Below are 18,877 nucleotides of genomic sequence, written 5' to 3'. Positions count from 1 at the left end.
ATTAGTGTAGTGCAAAAAATCTCTAGGAAATTTCAATTTACTTTATCTCATTCAATATTAACGTGATGCACGTAAAAGAACATGTGTTATGAAACTACGAATGTTACGTTTTTACGTTGTTACGTTAGTACAGTTTTTGTGTTGAAGAGTACATTTTCGGGCAGCCCTCTTTTGTTTTCCTTTGCGTTTGAACATTAGATTGGCAACTGTAAAAGATGTTTGGAAATTTTAATGATTGTCTTGCATGTCATTTCTAATTGGACAATTGAGTAGATTTCTCGTGTCGCGGGTCTTGTTTGTGTGGGTTTCTCGTTTGAACGTGTTTAGTGAAATACGCAAAAATTTTTTTTAATACTAACAGTTGTATAAAAATAGAAAGAGTAAAATAATTGTAAAGATAATAATAACATGATGGAACATATTCAGTAAATTCGAATTCACTTAAAGACAATTGTACGAATAACAAATAAAATATCGTTTAGTTATCTTATGTGAGCTTCATGTACTGTTTTGCGCTATTTGGATTTGAATGCGGGGTACTTACACTTGGCGGCTTACCGCTAAGTAGAATAGACATCAGTCATTGCAGTTAGCAAGAATTGTCAATTTCGTTTCATATAACTTCAAATTTTAATTTAATTTTTTTTTTAACAAATGTTTTCGATTGTTATGTTTGTAAATATAAAAACGGAAAGCAAACGGAATATATTTTTTATTTGAGTGGGGGACGCAACAAATAGTTATTTGGCAAATCTTCAAGGCTAGCAAGTTGTGCCTTAGTTTCTTGCGTTACTGCTGCGTTTAAGAACAAAGTATAACTTTAGTTTGAAGCCAAGCAGCAAATCATAAGCCTGCTCTTCGGGTATATTGGAATTATCATATACAGTTACCTTGCCTCGCCGAAGTCAGTGCGGCGCCTCTACAACCATGGCAGCAGCAGCGGCTACGAGTGTCGTGGTATTGGATCGCGGCAACAACACAACCTGCACGATAAATCTGCATGGTGAGCTTTTTAACAATTAATCATAATTAATGAACATTTTGCAAATTTTAAATTAACTTTTTTCTTTTGCTTTAGAGTGGTTTTTTATTTTTTGTGTTCGCTTCTACTTTTATGTTTTTGTAGTATTTAATTATAAATTAATTTTTTTATCAAATTGCGGGAAAGGCCTTTTGTTAGTACAATGCTTACAAAGTGTTAATAGTCTGCCGCTAACGCTTGTTAGTTAACAAACAAATCGAATTGAGTTGCGCTATTTATTTCGACCAAATAGCCAAATGGTGAAATATCAAAGAACCAAATGGTGAATGGGATATTCTCAATTGTGTAGCTTAGATCACATTATTTATAATTATATTATTCATTTTATTTATATGTATAAATGAAATATAATATATTTATGATTATTGCAGCCATTCTATTTGCAATTACATTTTATTTTTCTACCTATAATACACATAATATTAATATATCCTAAAATATATGTATGAGTTCTAACTCGCTAGGTACTAAGTCTATTTTTTTTTCTCTCTCCCCTGTTTACTGGAATAAAGTTTTCACAATGCTGTGGAAATCTTCTCCATTCATTCTTAAGAAGTGATTTAGTGGATTCAAGTCTTTGTATGAGTTGAGATATATATAGTATTTTACATTATTTATGATTATATTATTCATTTTATTTATATGTATAAATAAAATTTATATAATAATAATTATTGCAGCTACTCTATTTGTAATTATATTTAATTTTTTTATCTATAATACACTTATTATAAATATATCCCAAGATATATGTTTTGAGATATATAATATAATGAAGGAGATTTTCCAAAATCTCTAAATAGTCAAATTTCCATAACAAATACCATTTTGCAAAAAAAAGGTTCGACTTATAGAGAGAGACTTCAAGTTAGAAAATATTTTTATTTTATATTTAAACTAAACTAGAATCACATTTTAAGATATTTATTTATTTATTTATATCAAATACAAATATAAAAATAAAATATTCAAAAATTAGGGTTTGGGATTTCAATTTTTTTCTTCTTATTTTTAATAAAAAGAGATTCCCATTTATTTAAAGCCTTATAGTGATCATCAGTTATAGTATCATTCATTTGCAAAAATAAAAAAATTAAGAATTTTGAATAAGTCCTCTACTTTATTCTTGGAACGCTGATTAACAATTTCATCCGAACCCTCACTTTTCGTTGTACTTAGAATTGGATCCACTCTAATGAGATATATACAAAGCTATAATGCTCAATAATATCGTCATCTGTAGGAAAGCTTGATGAACAAATTTCATTGTCAAGGTCAATATAATATAATTGTTAAGAGTAACATTGAAAGTTATTTTATTTACTTTATTTTTACTTTACTTTTACATCAATTCACGGTCTTCATCAATGTTATTCAAGAAAACTAAAAGAATGTCATCCTGTTCGTCCTATGTTAAAAATTTGCCAAATCCAGTTTTTTTAAAGCAGTCCGCTATCGTTTGAGTAACAATATCTCAATATATCAAGCTTTTGCTACATGATTTATAGAATCCATACTTCTATACGCTTTAGTGCTTACTCCCTGATCAAACAGTTCAATTTAGAGGTCATATTCAGCGGAAGAAATGCCAATTCTATGAACTTGCTCAAAAGCCAGCTACTGGCATTTAGACAAAGGAGCAGTATAAAAAGAAAAAATTAAACATTTGGTTTGGTAAAAGGGACTTTTTCTAACATCAAAAGGATTCATACTTAAAATAAAAGTTCGACTTTCCCATTTATAGAGAAATTCGAGTTATAGAAGTTCGAGTTATATGAGTTTGACTTATTTTATTGAAAATCTAGCTTAACAAATCAATCCATCCATAATTGATTGTCTGTTGTTGTTATTGTAGCCCGCAAGGATCTATAAAGCAGATAACATGAAAGCGGGGGATAGTTGTGGATAGGTATTGGTAGTGTGTGACTAAAGGGGATTTTTTAGAAGTGAGAATGGATTATGGGATGGGTAAAATGTAAGCTTATCTGTGTCTATAACTGTTGTGTTGTTAGAAATAACTGAGACTAAAAATAGATGAATTATAAATAACACATAGAATTATATTTCTGGGAACGGTATCGTTGAATATTTTCATAGAAATAAATCATAGAAAAAAATTTCTTAAAGTAAATTTAGAGAAACATTCCATCCTATTCCAAAACCATAAGGTTAAGGTTCAACAGTTACCTTAAAAATAAACTATTTATGAAAGTACTTAAAACTGCAAATGTTCTATATTATGGGAAATATGTAGTTAATAGCAATCAAATAAGTGGATTCCACAGGTTTCAAGAATGGCCGGGTCTACATACCGGAGCCATTCGTCGACCTCGAAGATCAAGGGCCGTTCAACACTTCCCAAATAAACTACATAAGCAGGTCTCAGTGGGTTACTCTACAACAACAACATTTAAATGTAACTAGTACATTAAAATAGTACTAAGTAATTTCAGAAACATCAATTAATGTTTTTATTTTGTCGCTGTTACCATTAATTGACGTTCTAGAACATGATGCTACTTCAATATTTTTGCAGTAAATTGAAGTATCCGATTAATCGGATAGTAAACAAAGTCTCCGGAGAGGAAAATAAAATCGGATGTTTTTGTAAATCCGGAGTCTTCCAAGTTTCCGGAGTATGTATACAGACCAATCTGATTGTTAAAATGATTGTTCTACTTGATTTTTAAACGATCTTTAACGATTCCAGAGCCTGTATTACATGTTAAAAAAATTATATTTGAAGATCATTCTTAGCTTCCCAGTACTTTTGCATTTATTGCAATCTACAATTTCTCTTGAACATTTGTTTTGGATACTCGTAAACCCACAAATAATAACATAAATAATGCTCGAACGTAAGTCTTTGCGTTTGATATTCTAAACATTATTTAATAAAAAAATACTTGCTTACAGAATAGTTACTATAATGGAACTCTGTTATATTGAAAATAATACCTACTAAAATAGATCCTTTATTGCTGGGGGAAAAAAAATAAACAAAAACGTTCTAATTTATTTTCACTGACTTAATTAATTTAATAATTGAGCATTTTTTTTTAGATGAATTTTTAAATACAATAAGCTCTTTAATTTACATATATCAACAGCTATTAGTAATACTTTATCTCAGTTAATTATTTATTCTTGCATTAAAAAAACTTTTTATTGTATCTTGAGTCTAATAACCTATCAAGTGTTCAGTCAGAGAAAATTTAGTAAAGCGATTGCACATCTATTCCAACTAAATTTATCTTTTTAAAACCAATTTTTAAAATAAATCATTTTTTAAAAAGTGGAATACACATAAGAAATAATTATTGTCATTGCTAAACATTGATAGCAACCATAGATTAATATTTACATTCTCCCAAGAAGGATTGACAATTAACTATCTTCTCAAAAGTAATTAAGTAAGTGATATTCGATACCATTTTATCTTAATACCGCGCGAGACTGAGAGGAAAACTAATATGTATAATATAAATAAAATCTGTGAGATAATAAAAAAATTAATTAAATAATAAAGTATCAGGAATTAACACCTGGAAATTATAAGAGATATATTCCGGTTTTTAAACATAAATATGGGGAAGTGAGTTCATACAAAAAATAGTTGAAAAATTGGAGTAATTTGGACAAAAGCTTTATAAGCGAGAAACTCATATATTGGAATTAAGGAGAAAACTTTGTCTTAACAAAGTGCTTAACTTTTAAAGCTGAGAAAGTTCTTAGAGAAAAATGTTGGGACTCATGCCCAAATCGCTCTTCAACCGATCAAAACGTCGTGCTAAAACAAATGTTATAAATGTGGAGTTGATATTTACTATATATATTGTTTGCCGATTTCTAACAAGTTATCGAAGAGCGTCAACTGAAGTAAAATTCTTGCTGCGTTTGTGACCCTCAGTATCAGCTGTAAACTGGCCGTGCTAACTATAACAATAGAAAGTACATGCTAATTTCTTCTAATTAGTAACGTAGATCATTTAATATAAAAATTGGTTAATATTTATTTTAACATGCTTACAATATATAGTATATCTGACTGCATGTATAATAGCAAGAAATAGGTTGTACTTTACATATCTCAACGTTTTTAATTCAGAACTGTTGTCTTGAAAAATCAAACTCAACGTATATAACATAATTGTTGGACCAACAATCACATATAGCTGTAAAGCTTGAACCAGAATTTAACTCAATTAGAATTTATTGAAATAGGCATGTAGCGAGATAAAACCTATCCATAAGAAACAAAATGCTAATCACACGATAAAAGCTTCTTCCAGGAAAGCGTTGTATTTATGGAGAACGGAGCATGATGTTAAACATTACAGTTGAAAAATCGTTACTCAATTAACATTACTCAATTGTTCATAAAAAACAATCTTACTATAAATTTAAATAAATAAATAATTTGCAACATAAATAAATTTCTTTAACTAGAACGTATAACTTATTTACTTATTTTAGTCATAATAACCCGTTATTGGGTTTCGGCCTAACGCGGCATGTCTCTGCAGGCACCTCTGCTGCGTGCGTACCTGTTCTCGTATCGTACATCAAATTCGGTTAGTGCTCCCTCAACTTGATTACTCCACCGAAAACACGGTCTACTTTCACGTCTTCTTTCTCCAGCTACTGCTTCAAATACGCTTTTCGCTGGAGCGTCTTCATTCAATCTCACGAGATGACCAAACAAGCGAAGCTGTTGGATGTTAATTCGCTAAATTATATCAATATCGTGATAAAGCTGATACAACTCGTTATATATTCGTATGCGGTAGTCGTTGCTAACTTGTAGAGGACCAAGGATCTTACGAAGAACTTTTCTCTCATACACGCCCAGTAGTACTTCATCATTCTGTGATAATGTTTATGCTTCTGTGCCATACACAAGAAGAGCGTAAGTTTTTTTTATCGAGAGAGAGAGAGAGAGAGAGAGAGCTCTACATCCCAACTGCTTACTACTGAACCCATAGTAGCAGCTATTAGGAATGGTGATTCTTCGTCTGATTTCTAGGTTGACATCATTATTGTGTGTTACGGCGGCGCCAATGTAAATGAAATCGTTGACAGATTCAAAAGTATAGTCACTAGTTACTAGCTCGGCGTTCGAGCAACGCACATTTCCAGTAGTCGACATATACTTCGTTTTGCCCGAACGTATAACTACTCAAATAATATATGCTGTTCAGGCTAGATTTTGGCAAGGTTTTTGCATACACTTGCTTTTTTAGTGTCGCAGCCAAAATTCGAAAATAATACGTATTAGCATTCAAACATAAAAATCTTGCCAAAGTCTAGCCAGTGTAAACGCCGAGTAAGATTTTTATGTATATTTACATTTACATACATTATTAAAAGTAGATAAGGCTTTTAATTTTAAACATAGTTAACGTTGTTATTGTAGCCCGCAATGAGTTTCAACAAGGAGTAGTTTCTTTTAGGAGTACAGGTTCTAATATTTCCAATCTTTGTCTGCAATACAAAATTAACATCGCAGTCCTGGAAACGTTTGTATGTCACTAGTCAAAGAATATTTTTTTTTTTGCAGTAGGTGGAAAGCATCGAAACTACAGTGTGAGACGCACTAAAAGCACCTCTTAAGGTCAGCGCACCTTAACCACCTAACCCAAAGCCGTACTTAACTTTTATGTTCGCAATTTTTTCTGCGCTGACTCTGAGCTTTAAATTTGGTAGGACACGAGTTCGATTCCTGATACTTGTAGTCTCAAAAAATTACTTACGAATAATTAAATATAAAAATTATTTCTAAGACCACTGATGATGGATATTTGGCAATACTCGAAACAGCTGTATGGTCAGCCAAAAATTCAGTTAATTAAAATAATATAGAAATTAATTTTTGTTGTTGTGGTTTACTACTTTTCGAAAAAGGCTTTTTATTATTTTTATGGTAATACATATTTTAATTTTTTTTAAACGAGAATATTTTTTTCTAATAATGTTTTATGGATAGATCATGGATCAAATAGATCAATCTTACTTTGCTCGTTAGGGATTAAAAACGGATTGCTGTTTTTTGCCTCGTTTAAAACATATAAATTATTATTTCTTTCACTTTGGAATGTTAAAACCTAATCCATCACTTTAAAAGAAGTTGATCAAAAGTCAACTCCATTCCTATTTGTCCAAATTTCATCCAATTTTAACAAAAGGTTCTATTGTTGAAAGGTTCTACCGTATGTAATTATCAATACAACTAATTGTGTACATTTTTTTTTTTTTTTTTTTTTTTTTTTTTTTTTTTTTTAAAGTTAAATGAAATTAAATAATAACGATGGCCTTATAGCAAATACATAATTTTAAAAATTTCTATTTCCTTGGGAACCTGATTTGCATTAACAAATTGAAAAAGGCTTAAATTGTCTGAATAATCTAGGATATGTTAAATTCAGGACTAGTTGCCTGAAGTGCTGTGTTAATATTTAAATATTTCTATATCGCAAACACTGCTTTTTTAATATACATAATTTAAATAATAAAAAATGTAATTATCTATTATATGGGTACTTACAGTTGCTATCTAATCAATAAAAACGTATATTCCTTCTTCTTTGCTTGATGAAACGTGAATTAGTATTTAAAGTACTTTTTACTCAATAGTGTTTGCGACCGCTTGGGTGATCCACTGTAGAAAGTGCTCCATTGAATTAAGAAGATAAGTTATTCAGGCGATTTTATAGAAATATACTTTGAAGTTTATTAATTTTCCTAATGGTATATATGTATATTGCTTTTATTTTAAGTGAGTGCAGTTCTGAAGAAGTGTGAGCATGCTTAGAATCAAACGACTTTAACGCTCTGTCTTTAATTCGACCACGAATTTTTATGTATATCTTCATTTCTGATATACTATGGTGCTTTTAGCACATGTCTCAATGCAATATTTTGATAAGTAAAAATTTCTAATTGTGTATAAGGAGCAACATTGTCATAAGAAACACAACCATAATGTAGTTTAAGTCTAATTACTTGCATATAAAGTAGTTTAAAAAATAGTTTTAGAGTATTCAGAGTTGTATTACAAATTAGTTGTTTGGCCACTCTCTACCCAAGTTTATTCTCTATTTACTGTTAGACTTAAGTATTTTACATGATCTTACTATTCTATTTTCACATTATCTTACGATACTTACCATTTCATTCGGCTGTGACCGCCGATGGGCGCTCTCCGATCGTTTTCATTGAGTCTGGTGACAAAATCAATACTATTTATTATTGAGAAAATGTTTTGGAAGTTACTTTAGAACCGTGGCCACGCATCATTTCGGTCATAGACCATGTACGTTCCAAGAAGACTTGGCACCGTCTCCTAAAGTTCGAGTGAACCAAGATTGATTAAAAAATCATGTTCTACATTGCATTTCGTTTACATAATGCTTTGGAGTTCGCCAGATAAAAGATAAAGACTTACAAATATGCCAGTATGTATGAAGAAAGGTATTGAACAGAAATAGGTCAAAATGCTGGAAGATCACATTCGTGAAGCATGCAACTTATTTTTTTAGCCGTTTAAAGGTTATCGTCAAGGCAAAAGGTGGCCACATCGAACTAGAATGAATGGATTCTGTAATTTTAATTATTTCCACAAATTGTTGTAATTTGAATCAATTAAAAAATAAATTCACACAAAAAAGATATGGTCACTTGAATAAGTAACATTTCAATCGCCTAATAAAAACATTAATAAAAACATAGTTATTAAAATCTTTTAAGCAAGCTATTAGAAATTTAAATTTAAAAGAGTGTTATTTAAGATTCAAATTGAAACATTGTATTGTTTATGGTAGGTAGGTAAGTAGGTTGGCGTGGTGGCCTTGTTTCCAAAAAACCCACTTGAGCTCAATTAATGGCCCATTGCAGTACCACAGGAATAGCATTGGTACGTACAAAGATTTAAATCAGTATACAGCCAACGCCGAAAAAGGTGCAACTCCTTCATTAGGTAAAGAAAAACCAACCTGACAGTTCTATAAACTTGGCCAGGTTCCTAACATTACAGGATGACAGCTCAGTCAGATCGGTGAGAAAAGGGTATCCGAAGATTTTTGTCTATGATAATATCTTAAGCAGTTGTCGAAATGATTAAAATTAGTTACTTTTTTTTTTTGAACTGCCGTATATACTTTGTAAATAGAAAATATATTTTTTATATTTTTATATAAAGACATACAATACTTCTACAATATTTGTTTTATTCCATTAAGACCTGAATATAGTAGGAATAAATGCTTGTCTATATTATTTATATAAGTTTTTATGTTGAAACTTTTGATTTGAATTTAAATTGACTATATTAAATATTTATGCAGAAAAAGAAAATCATAGGTTCAACCGCATAAGATTTCTATATAGATCTACTTATATATGAAATAAAATAAACGGATATACACTTTTGTGTGTTTGAAGGCTATGAAAGATTTCCAAAGCCAAGCCGTACTCATTTCTATCTTATGTACATTCAAGTGTGTGGCTACTGAATATACAAAGTATAATTGAATTTTACAATTCTTTTACAATAATTCCAAATTGACGTAGTCTACTTAGGAAATTCTGCGCTTGAACGTTTACACTTTATTTTTTGATTTTTTTTTGTGTTGATATGCGTCAATAGATGTGATATTATTATGAGCAGTTATAATTATTACAACAAAAAAAACCAACAACTACAGTCACAATAACAATATAAGTACAACTTCAATATATTTACCCACATACTCGACGTACGAGTACATAAGCTTGCTTTTTTATTTTGATTAATTTTCTAGTTGCGAAGTTATCTGCTATGAAATCGGCATCATTTTTAATAATTTGGGTTCAGCTTAATTGCGCTACACACATTCCTATAGACTTGTGCTTTAAGTATAAACCGAACTGTTTGAAAAGTCGAGCATTTTTTATGTTCGAGTATGTTCGTGTTTGAGAATTTGGTTCAATGAGCCGCTCAAATATGTTCGAACATGTTGTGGACACGAACATGTTTCTATAGACTTGTGCTTTAAGTATTAATCGAACTTTTTGGGACGTCTTACATTTTTTATATTCGAGTATGTTCGTGTTTGAGAATTTGGTTGAATGAGCCGCTCAAATATGTTCGAACATGTAATGATGTTTGAGAATGAAACACAATGAAATTCCTGTACGAATATTTCGAATATGTTGGAATATTTAAAATTTTCGAATTTGAGTATAGTTAACCTGCGCGAACAGTGTAATGCTTCAACACTTTGAAGCTTATATAACTAAACTTGTAACTATATAAAGAGTTTATAGTATATACAATTTAAAATAGACTATATAGTTTCAACGTCCGCTACTCAACCTTCTTTACGGAGGCCAAGGTTCACACTGGAGTGTAGTGCTAAATAATATAGATGATATAGATTTCACTTCAAATATAGTTTTTCGATGAGGAAGTTTTTACAAAATTAGTTAATTACATATCATATAATTAAGCAAACTTTTGAAACTTCATTTAAATTATTAATTTATTTCCTTTATATGTACATAATTACGTTATTAATTCACTCATGCAATACTTTTTTTAATTTATATATATTTTTAATTGAGGAGAGATAACAGTAATGTAGAATTAAATCTGGTTGTCAAAGAAATTTTTGATGTATTTTAAAATAAATGATTTTTATATATTGAATATTATTACTACCAAACACTTGTATATTGTTTAAAAAAAATAATTCCTTTTTTGGTTTATGTACTAAAAATATTATTAAGTTTTAAGAAAATGATCAGTAAATGAAACATCGTTCTTTTGACAGACATCGCCACTTCTCGATTTCCGACTGAATGTTGTACAGTTTGAGAATGATCAGATTAAAAAACGGTATCTGTTACAATTATAGTTTCTTAGTCTACTGATTTTGGTTAAATCGATTATTCTGAGTAACTTTTCCTCACTACGCTTTATATCGATTTACTTTAATTTTCAAGACGTAAGGCTCTAAAGTTTCATATTTGTTATATGAAACATACCAACAATAAACACAAACGATTATTTTTAACTATTTCTTGCATAATTAATGTAAAATTTCCATATGCTGATTACCGCTACATGACTTGATTATTTTTTGATTGTGTAATCAAATCTATATATTGTCAACCTCAAACTCCGATATCTGGACAATCTATATAGTATGTACTTTAGTTAATTAATTTATTAATCTCAACAATCGATATCTGGTGAATCGTCATGGAAGAAGTTGAACTGAATTCCTTGTTTTACCATATTTGTCATAAAATTGTGACACTTAGAACACTTCAATATTGCCAAGTATCTCATTAAAAAATGATGATTTTAATTCTATTTAGTTTTCATAATATTGCATGTGTTTTTGCTACTACTAAACTGTATAGAACTAATATATACTATAGAATATAGAACAATATATTCTATTTTTTCCATTAATAAAAATCTAATGTCAAAATATAAATACTGTGTAGAACTAATACATACTATAGAATATAGAACAATATATTCTATATTTTCCATTAATAAAAATCTAATGTCAACATATAAATACTGTGTAGAACTAATATATACTATAGAATATAGAACACTATATTCTATATTTTCCATTAATAAAAATCTAATGTCAAAATATAAATACTGTGTAGAACTAATATAAACTATAGAATATATAACAATATGTTCTATATTTTCCATTCGTAAAAATTTGTCAAAAAATAAATACTATATATAACTAATATAAACTATAGAACTATATTATTAATCTCAGTTATCTCAGTTATGGTTTCATAGTTTCTAACATTTTAAATTTGGGTCTACATCATGATCTTCCACTATTTCAAAATAAGCTTTTACAGGTAAATATTGATGTATCAATGCTAGATATTAGGACAATAGTATGAAAGGGATTTTAAGAACGATCTATTATAGAAAGGTGTTTAGACACTTTTTTACAGGTTTTGAGTTAGATGTAAGACCAGTCATTTGTGCTATAGTTATTCTAGTTATAGTTATTATATATAAGCTTTACATATAACTTTCAATCTTAAATTCGTGTATGAATGAGTGTAGAGTGAAATTGTTAGCTTTGCAATTATATGGAAACATATATTAATATATTTTTAAATTTTGTACATACTTTTTACATATCTTTTTCCATTTTTACTTTATTTTTGCAATAAAAAATTAACTCAAAACTTGTCCGTTGTTGTCATTAAAATTACCTACTCGGATTTAAACGTGGGACGAAATTTACACATTTATGTGTCTGTAATTGTTCGAATCTTGTTCTTTGTTTGTCAAACCCTTATTTTTGCCAAAAGTATCTGTTGCAAATAGTCTTCAAAATCTTATATCATATGAGAATCGACTGTAGAAAGAAAAAAATGAGTGTCTAAAATTTGCACTTATAATATTTATTTACAGAGCATTTCAATTGAAAAAATAAATTTTTTTATATGTGTATATATGCTTATTTCTTTTTCGTTTTACGTTACAAATTGCGTCGGTCTAAAAATCATTATTCTCATAAGTTTTCATACAATCTATTAAACAGGTCAAGTGGCAATAGCGTCATCAAAATAATTTATTTTTAAATACATTAAGTTATATAGTTTATAAATATTTACTTATACTACTCCTATTGTATATTGTTTTTCTAAATGTTTTCACAAATTCATAATATCAACTTTATAAAATATAACTGCTTGTTGGTTGCACAGAGACTTTTTCGAATAATAGACTTTCCAAACAAACAAAGTCAATAAATGGCTGAAATTCACTGATCATAATCTGTGTAGTCCATACAAAATAACTGCCAAAAAAAAAATTAAACATTATTAATTATTAATTTATGAAAGTTATTAGAGATAATCACGCGTCTTAGTCAGAGGTAAGTGTTTTGGACAATTAGAAGCCATTGCATATAAAAACGAGTACATATATCGTGATTCCGATTTAATGCTGATCCGAGTAATACTGATCTGAATCAGTGACTTACATATGTATGTCAAACAGAACTGTTTTCCTAAGACATAGAAAAAAATTAAAATGATTGAAAATTTAACATAAAAAGATTGATTATATTTAAGGTTTCTTTAGTTGTGAGGATATGTCGTTTAGTGGATATGTCGTTTAATGAATATGTCATTTAGTGAATATGTCGTTTAGTAGATGTATCGTTTAATGGATATGTCGTTTAATGGATATGTCATTTAGTGAATATGTCGTTTAGTTGATATCTAGTTTAGTTGATATGTGGTTTAGTAGATATGTCGTTTAGTGGATATGTCTTATAAGTAAAACTTATAAGTAACTATTAAAAGACCACAAAAGTCGCTGTATGTTGTGGCACTATTTTGAAAATGACGAAGGTGTGACATAAATCGTCAATAGTTATAATCTGATCACTGAGTTATATGATACCCAATATTTTGTTAATTGAATATATGTAGATATTAAATTTTCGTGATTTCAACAGTATAGTCTTGTTTTGACTTTATTGGATAATACATTTTCTTAACGTGCAATTTCAGTATTTGATGATGTGAATTTATCTCCAAGATTATGTGATTTGTCAGTATTGAACATGTGTTTGTAAGGTTACGAAGTCCACAAACTCGACGGTGTAAGATATTTCAACATCCGTCATGAGATGATCTACCTATTACCTGCTATGTGCCGAAAAGTCACATACGATAACCCGTGGAAAACATTCTAATAATATATTTTTCATCTTATGGCTAGGTTCAAGGAATATACTGAAATGAAAATGAGATCAAAATCTCAATCATAAGTGTATTTTTTAATTACGTTAACTTCCGGAATCATAACATAAAATCAGTGTTGGGATATTATCGTTTGTCCTATCTAGAGTGAATATCTGTTCAAAATATTAAAAGTTTTTGTTTAAAATTTGCTAATATAATACTGATTAATGCTAACCATAATTATCTGATTTATTATGCTACAAATTTTTCAAAATTTTACACACCTATTATAGTGGCAATTTCACCCTGGATCCTCTTTTTGTTATGAAATATTACTACCAGCACACTTAGGTGGTAAAGCACAGTCTCATTTTTCCTCTAGATTCGTCTAATGTCATTTGCGTCATTTAAGACAACATTTGAATAACATGAGCATTAAAGTAAATGACGAACTAATAAACAACATAAGATTTGCTGACGATTATAATATAATCGGATAACATATATGAACTCTAATAATTCATTGGATTAGTAAGCGCTGAAAGCCTCTAATATAATCTGCATATCAATAAGTACATGATTGTTGTAATATAAAAAAAAAACATATTTGCGTTATATTAATAACGCAATTAAAATATTTTTGCATTTCAAGTATTACATATGTATATGTGTAAACCCGAGTGTTTTGTTTATATAATAGTATCGGTATATTAAAACTTATGACGTTTGCGTGTGTCGTCAACAGTAAACGGTTTCCTTATCCGAGACTGACTCTTCGTTTTCATTGGAAAGGTGTTTTTAGATGGTGGGTTCCAAGTATAACTCATAACCTTATATATCCATGAGGAGGATTTCGCTGCACACATTAGTTCACTACGAATGGATGATTGTAGCTATCCAGAGGGGGTCAAGTAGAGGCTGTGTTAACTTATAGAGAACACTGATAAGGATCGCGCTGGTATTTACCAAGTTAAATGCAATCAGATACTTTACCATATTTGTTCATTCCCTCCCTTCTTGATCGGGCTGGCTACTCGACGCGGCCGAAGACGACTCACATCTGTAATGGTCAACTAAGAAAAAGAAGCTTTTACAGCTTGTACAAGCAGTCCAAAACGAGGGGACTACTCCAATATGGTTTTAAAGACAAGCAATCTATATATAATGAAAAGGATACAATTAATTAATTGTGTAAATAATATTTCTTTTATAAAGTTATTTAATATGTGTTCACTAATATCCAGTTAAAATAATAGTCAAATAACAAAAAAGAATATAGATAGTAAATTTTTATATTATTTTTATAATTTATCAACTTATTGGATGGATAATTACTTAATATGAAATTATTTGTATGATGAAATATATCGTGTAAAAGTCATTTTTGAAAGTTATATAAAAATAATGTTACTAGAATGTTACTAGCAAAAATATTATATACAATTATTTTCAATTTTTTAATTGCAAATTTTTTTCATTTTAAGGTGCTACTGTGGTATCTTGGCGTGTAAACAATCAGGAACAGCTTTTTGTAAGGTAAGTTATAATAACCAATTAAACTATAGTATTAATAGTAACTATTAATACGATAACTACTACAGTGTTGTAAAAAAAATATATTGTTATTATTAAATATTATCTATCTATCTATTAAACAATTGTAATTCTAAAATAAAAGCCAATAATTAAAAACTATGTTAGATTATTTAGTTGTAGTGTTTTTCCGACTAAACTGACGTAGATAACATGAAGAGATTTTCACTTAATTTGAAGTGGGATGCACTCATATTTCTTTCATATATTTTTGTAATTAATAACAACCTTCAAAATATTTAAAATATTACTTGTTTACTTGGACTTACTTAAATGTCCATAACAACCCCCTACCGGGTTTCGGCATGATGTAGCATGTCCCTTCAGGTGCCTCTGCTAAATACACATCTTCTTTAGTATCGTTCATCAAGTACGTTTACAGCTTTCTTAACTTGTTCACTTCACCGAAAACACGATCTACCTCTACACATTCTTCTTTCAATTACATCGTCATCCATTCTCACATAGTTAATACAATGAAGCCGCTGGATGTTAATTTGCTGAATTATATCAATGTTGTAATAAAGCTCGTATAGCTTGTGGATCATTTGGATGTGGTAATCGTTGCCAACCCGTATAGGACCACAGAGCTTACGAGGAACTTTTCCATAGAAAATTCTAAGTGCTACGTCATTATTCTGTGATAACATTCTATGCAACTACTTACTGAGCTCATCTAGCACGTATTAGCAATTGTAATTCTTCGTTTGATCATCAGGCTAATATTGTTGTTTTTAGTTCTGACGATGCCAAAATAGGTGAGATGCTTGACAAATTGGAAATCATTGTAGTGTGGTACCAGCTCGACGTCCCAATGACGCACATTTCTACTATTAGCCGATATATACTTCGTTTTGCTCTCATTTGCACCGCCAGGTATCGTATATTCTTTTTCGATAGCAGAATAAACAGCTGGTACATCACTCAATGAGATGTCGCTGTCTTAGGCGTGAGCAAGGAGTTGGACTCATTTAAACTTAATTATTACTAATGCCTTTCTTTAAAAAGTTTTTGAACGCATCAGATAACAGAAATTTTGGTCGTTCGTAGACTTTTGTATAACTGACCCCAAAAAAAGTAAACTTTAATATGCATTTTTAACCCTGTAATAAAAAAAAAGTGACGCGTCTTTATGATGAATAGAAACAATTTAAAAGTTGTACTGATTCGAATAGCAAAGAAAAGACAAGGACAAAAATTTTTATTTAATTTATTGAAATTTAGCTGACCATACAATGCTGTTTCAAGTATTGCCGAGTACTCATCAGCAGTTGTCTTAGGAAATATTCGAATTTCCTTTTAATTAGTCTATAGTTCGTATATAATTTGTTTGGACTGCTAGTGTCAGGCTTTAAATAAATTGGTTAATATATTTTTAACTTCATGTATAAAAAAAATTACAATCTAAAGTTGCAAATTAAAATGTATAAAAACTAATACTATGTTCAGACACACCTTAATTTCGCAAAAATCTTATTTACATCTTTGTTTAGGTGAAATTAATTTTTTTTTTCCATACAAAATTCAATTTTAAGGTTAGAACGAAATTAAAGATTACGACCTTAATTTCGTTGAAACGAAGGTTGAAATTAAGGGACATTTCAAATGCAATGCGTAAGATAAATTTTAACCAACAGATAAAGTTGAGATAACGAAAAAGTGACATGTTTTTTAAATGAATGTCAATGACAGTAGACTTTAATAAAACCGGGAAAATATTTTGAAAGTAATGCAAATTTTTAAATTTGAATATAGAGAAAAATTTTAACTGTTATTAATTTAAAATAAAATTATATAGGTTTAGTAAGTTATAATAATAAACTTTTAAAATTTTCCGGATACAAATGGTGTTTGGAGCATATAATTTTTAAGATTCGATTTGTAAAAAAAAAAACAAACGATTTCCTTAATTTGGGGCAGTATGAACACCTTCGAAATTAACTTAATTTCATTTTTACGAAATTAAGGAAATTTGACGGTCTGAACATAGTATAATAACTTCAATGTATTTTAATTCTACATACATACATATATACCTCAAAAATATCTAGTGTAAATGAAGCTAACTGATTGTTTTCCAAAACCATAAATTTATATTTAATCAATATGATGGAATAAATTATTTAGAATAGGACGCACACATTTGAAAATGTTCAGTTGCATTGAAAATTGATAGAACACTTATAATATTTTTTGTTTCGGTAAAATGTTTTCCATCGAACCAACCAATAACAATAAATAAGAATAAATTAACAAAAATATTAGGTAAAAACTAAAATTAATGTACAGATAACGAAATAAAATGAATTTTTTAAATGCAAGGACTTCCCAACGAAAGAAAGAATTTGTGGAAACCGGCAGGTTATGATAAATATAATGTGCAAACTAACAACCCACCAATAATAAAAAACAAACATAGCTCTTTCGCTACCTTGCTTTGCTGTTACTCATTACAACTTATAAGCTTTTGGAAAAAACATCATTATCATCAAGTTTGCTATCATTATTTATGCGCCACCTCCTAGCACCTCGTAGAGGACAGAGGACCCAACTTTTGTGCCGGCATCATCGTGTTCTTTGCTTCTTTACTGCTTTGCTGCTTTCGTTTGTGTGTGTCAATGTGTTTTTTTTCGCTGCTGTTATTTGCGCTTTTGTTTTTTGTGTTTTTGTGTTTTTGTTTTTTGTTTTCTGTTTTAGTTTTTCTTTCTTCCATTAAAACAATGTGAACGTTTTTATGAATGGAGTTACACACAAGCTTTAAGGAATCGATAAATCCTGCAATATCCAAAACTAAGTCACTCATTTCTTCATGTTCGGTGGTTCTACAGTAGTGAACGTGTAGACATTTTTCCCGCTCTAAGCGATTTTAGCTTTTTTTCTCGCACAATGTGTTTGGTACTGTACACTTTGTTGTTGTTGGAAGTATTTCGTTTGCTTCGTCGAGCTTCCATACTTTAATGCTTACTGCTTACTGCTTACTTCTACAATTCTTACATTGTTTTTCTTCCTCTTATATATGTATGTATGTTTGTATCAATGATTATATATAACATACATACAAATAGTTTTTTGCACATTTTGTTATTGCGAGTTTGGTTGTTTTCAGTTATTTTCAGTTTTTTTCATTTTTGTTCAGTTTTTTTTCTTCATTACACATTTCATAGTTTTCTATAATGTTGCAACACACTACTAACGGCAAATCGTTGGTGGTAGTATTGCTGTTTTTAGTTTTGAACGCGTAAAAACAAGTCGCTTTTGTTGCAAAAGCAAGAACAACAATTCAACAAAGTGAAAATAAAAAGCAACAAAACACTGCAACAAAAAGCGTACAACAACAACTTGGAGCAGTAGCAAAAACTAAAACTTCAATAGCATAAAAGGACTTTGGCGGCAAAAACGATATTTACTTATGTATGTATGTATGTATATGCATTTGCGTTGTATTTTATATTTTAAGCAATGCCTGCGGTTTGCTTCATCAGTAAATATGTGTAAATCAAGAAATTGTGTTTTTAT

At 29.5% G+C, this 18,877-nt stretch overlaps 1 protein-coding gene across 3 annotated transcripts in view; it reads left to right on the top strand.

Moving 5' to 3' along the window:
- The first annotated feature begins 202 nt into the window (after positions 1–202).
- The window catches only part of LOC119662515 (glucose-6-phosphate 1-epimerase), a 33,306-nt gene continuing 14,631 nt past the window's right edge, over positions 203–18,877 (top strand). For all 3 annotated transcript variants that reach the window (XR_005250795.1, XM_038072148.1, XM_038072147.1), the window contains exons 1-2: positions 203–1,003; positions 15,253–15,304. Coding sequence is in view for 2 of the 3 variants with exons in the window: in XM_038072148.1 (XP_037928076.1) it covers positions 928–1,003; positions 15,253–15,304 (128 nt within the window). In the remaining variant the exon portion in view is untranslated. The remainder of the gene's footprint in view (positions 1,004–15,252; positions 15,305–18,877) is intronic.

The sequence above is a fragment of the Teleopsis dalmanni genome, chromosome X (genome assembly GCF_002237135.1).
Source record: "Teleopsis dalmanni isolate 2A chromosome X, ASM223713v2, whole genome shotgun sequence".
NCBI lineage: Eukaryota > Metazoa > Arthropoda > Insecta > Diptera > Diopsidae > Teleopsis > Teleopsis dalmanni.
This window is presented reverse-complemented; position numbering and strand designations above follow the sequence as displayed.